This window comes from Oratosquilla oratoria, chromosome 33 (assembly GCF_046742065.1).
Source record: "Oratosquilla oratoria isolate Oo_2021 chromosome 33, ASM4674206v1, whole genome shotgun sequence".
NCBI classification, from domain to species: domain Eukaryota; kingdom Metazoa; phylum Arthropoda; class Malacostraca; order Stomatopoda; family Squillidae; genus Oratosquilla; species Oratosquilla oratoria.
The window spans coordinates 42,365,793-42,369,947 of NC_134809.1; the positions used below are offsets into that span (position 1 = coordinate 42,365,793).

Here is a 4,155-nt window from a genome sequence, read left to right on the forward strand (position 1 = left end):
ATATAAATGTCTCTTTATATTTACATTAACATTTACATTTATATTTATATCTATATTCATATCTGTATTTATATCTATATTTATATTCATATTCATATTCATATTCATATTCATATTCATATTCATATTCATATTCATATTCATATTCATATTCATATTCATATTCACATTCACATTCATATTCATGTTCATGTTCATGTTCATGTTCATGTTCATGTTCATGTTCATGTTCATGTTCATGTTCATATTCATATTCATATTCATGTTCATATTCATATTCATATTCATATTCATATTCATATAATATTATATCTATATTTGTATATATTTATATTTATATTTATACAAGCCCACCGGCTTCGCCGGCCCTGCTCCGCAGGGGGCTTTTGCGCTTCGCGCAAGCTCGCTTCGCTCGCCCCTGTTTTAACCTTCTTAGGAAAAGGCGGAGAAGTAACATAACCCCCTGAAGAGTGCCCCTCTTCTTTGTCTTCTTCGGATTCACGGCTTCTCTTCGGGAAGCCATCGGAGCTACTTTCGTCATCGCTAGAGCGGTTTAAAGCCACCATCACAGCCTCGATCTCCTTCTTCAGCTTTTCCTCCAGCTTTTCTATTTTCGAGAACAGTCGGGCGCTAACATATTCCGCCATTCCTCCTCTGAGATTTTGTGTATGTCTTCCGGGATGTTGTTTGTCCTGTCGGACTCGTCCACTTCCTCGGGAATGCGGGTAGCCGCAACTAAAGACGCTTTTGTGGGCCCCTTTTCCTCCTCTTCTCCCTCTAAATAATCCTCGAACAACTCTCTGTACACCACGTTAACAGCAGGCCGGGGGGCAACACTTTTTCCAGCCCTTCGCCAGCCCGTATAGTACACCAAAGAGTCCCAGTTCGTTACTCTAGAACAGGCTACATACAGTTGACCGTGCGCGAAGCAATGTACAGAATCCAGCAGTAACCCACAGCGATCAAAAGTCTGTCCCTGGCTCTTGTTGATCGTCATAGCGTAACTCAACTTTATCGGGAACTGCTTTCGCCTGAAGGGCACGGGAGTGTCCTGCGACTCCAGAGCAATTCGCGGGATCAATACCTGTTCACCCCGATAAGCACCCCCTAAGATTTTCCCCACCACAATGTGTTTCTTGAGGTTAGTGACCATCACACGTGTTCCGTTGCATATCATAGGAGGACAGATGTTCCTCATCACCATCACGATACAGCCGATCTTCAGCCTCAGATCGTGCAACGGCACAGACGGGCTGGTCATGGAGTTGAACACTGAAACCTGGATATCCGTTTCCTGATCCAACGGCGTGTCCGCGCTGTAGTACACGACCTCCTTTTCCTGGTTGAGATCGTAGATCATCTTGTTCACAGAGTCGACGTCGTCGTTGGTCGGCGAGACTATCGACCGCTTTTCGAAGTAGGAAAGGTTCAAGTGGTTCGCTCCGAAGTCGTCGTAAACTTTGTAGACCAACTCCTCTCTCGAAGTCGCTCGCACACCGAAACCCCTTCCGAAGTAGATCTCGCCGCTTTCGCGAGACCCGATCGTCAACAGCTGCTTCGCGAACTTGCTGTTCTTGACGTCGTCCTTTTTGAGACGGACGTTCTCCGTAAGCTGCATCTTCGCGAGCCCTTCCCACATGTAGCTCGATTTGATGCAGTGGGCTAGTTCCTGCTCCTTCCCTCCGTTTCTTATCACCGGCAAGATCTGACGAAAGTCTCCTGCGCACACAAACACTTTGCCCCCCATGAATTCGTCGTTGTCCATGATGTCTCTAAGAGTGATATCCACAGCAGTCAGCATGTTCTTGTTCGCCATTACGACTTCGTCCCAGACGATCAGCTCGGTCTGTTGTAGGAGCTTCGCCAATTCCGTGTTCTTCTTGACGGAGCACGCTTTAGTTTCGTCAAACTCCATTAACGGGATCTTGAACATGTTGTGGGCCGTGCGGCCCCCGGAGAGGGGTGTCCCGCTTTTCGTAGTGTGCGCGACCGAAACGGGAAACGAATCAAAAACGGGTCAAGGTTTAAAAATTATATTATTGATTTATATTTATATTTATATTTATATTTATATTTATATTTATATTTATATTTATATTCATATTCATATTCATATTTATATTTATATTTATATTTATGTTTATATTTATATTTATACTTATATTTATATTTATATTTATATTTATATTCATATTTATATTTATATTTATATTTATATTTATATTTGTATTCATATTTATATTTTATATTCATATTTATATTTATATTTATATTTATATTTATATCTATATTCATATTTATATATATATTTATATTTTATTATATAATTATATTATATTTATATATATATATATTTATATTTATATTTATATTTATATTTATATTTATATTTTATATTTATATTTATATTTATATTATATTTATATTTATATTTATATTTATGTTTATATTAATATTCGTATTTATATTTGTATCTATATTAATATTTATAAATATATATATATACATATATGTATATATATATATATATATATATATATATATATATATATACTTTATACTTATATTCATATCTATATTCATATTCATATGTATATCAATATCTATATTCATATTTATATTTATATTTATACCTATAATTATATTTATGTTTATATTCATATTTATACTTATACTTATACTTACATTTATCATTTATATTTATATTTATCATTTATATTCATATTTATATTTAAATATATATTTATATATTTATATTTATTTTTATATATATATCTATAACTATATATATATATCTATATATATCTTTATATTCATATTTATATTTATATTATATTTATATTTTTATTTATATTATATTTATATTTATATTTACATTTATATTTATATTTATATTTATATTTATATTTATATTTATATTTATGTTTATATTTATATTTATATTTATATTTATATTTATATCTAGATATATATTTGTATTTATATTCATATTTATATCCATATTTATATTTATATTTATATTTATATTTATATCTGTAGTTATATTTATATTTATATTTATATTTATATCTATATTTATATTTATATTTATATTTATATTTATATTTATATTTATATTTATATTTATATCTATATTTATATCTATATTCATATTTATATTATATTCATATTTATATCTATATTCATATTTATATTTATATTAATATTAATATTTATATGATTTCTATATTTATATTTATATTCATATTCATATTTGCATTTATGTTTATATTTATATTTACATCTATATATATATTTATATATATTTTTATTTTTATATTTATATTTATATTTATATTTATATTTATATCTATATTTATATCAATATTGATATTGATATTGATATTGATATTTATATTTATTTCTATATTTATATTTATATTCATACTTATATTCATATTCATATTTATATTTCCATTTATATTCATATCTACATTTATATTTATATTTATATCTATATATATATATATATATTTATATTTATTTTTATATTTATATTTATATTTGTATTTATATTTATATTTATATTTATATTTATATTTATATTATATTTATATTTGTTTATATTCATATTTATATCTATATTTATATTTATATTTATATTTATATTTATATTTAAATCTATATCTATATTTATATTTATATTCATATTTATATTTATAATTATATTTATATTTATATTTATATCTATATTTATATTCATATTTACATTTATATTCATATTTACATTTATATCTATATTCATTTTTATAACAATAATAATATCTATACTTACATTTATATTCATATATATCTATATATATATATATATATATATATATATTCATATTGATATTCATATTTACATTTATATTCATATATATATATATACATATATATATATATATTTATATTCATATTAATTTTTACATTTATATTGATATTTATATTTATATTTATAATTATATTTATATATATATTTATATTTATATTTATATTTATATTTATATTTATATTTATATTTATATTTATATTATATATATATTTATATTTATATTTATTTTTATATTTATTTTTTTATTTATATTTATATTTATATTTATATTTATATTTATATTATATTTATATTTATATTTA

General features: G+C 25.6%; 1 protein-coding gene across 1 annotated transcript; it reads right to left on the reverse strand.

Annotated features, from left to right (window-relative positions):
- Nucleotides 1–607: 607 nt before the first annotated feature.
- Nucleotides 608–1,933, reverse strand: LOC143017974 (ATP-dependent DNA helicase Pif1-like). Its single transcript, XM_076173012.1, has one exon. It carries the CDS (start codon nucleotides 1,931–1,933, stop codon nucleotides 608–610), a length of 1,326 nt encoding a protein of 441 aa, XP_076029127.1.
- Between the last annotated feature and the right edge of the window lie 2,222 nt (nucleotides 1,934–4,155).

What these genes read in the sequence shown, in the direction of transcription:
- LOC143017974 (XM_076173012.1), bottom strand. Translation starts at nt 1,933, where the DNA reads ATGTTCAAGATCCCGTTAATGGAGTTTGACGAAACTAAAGCGTGCTCC.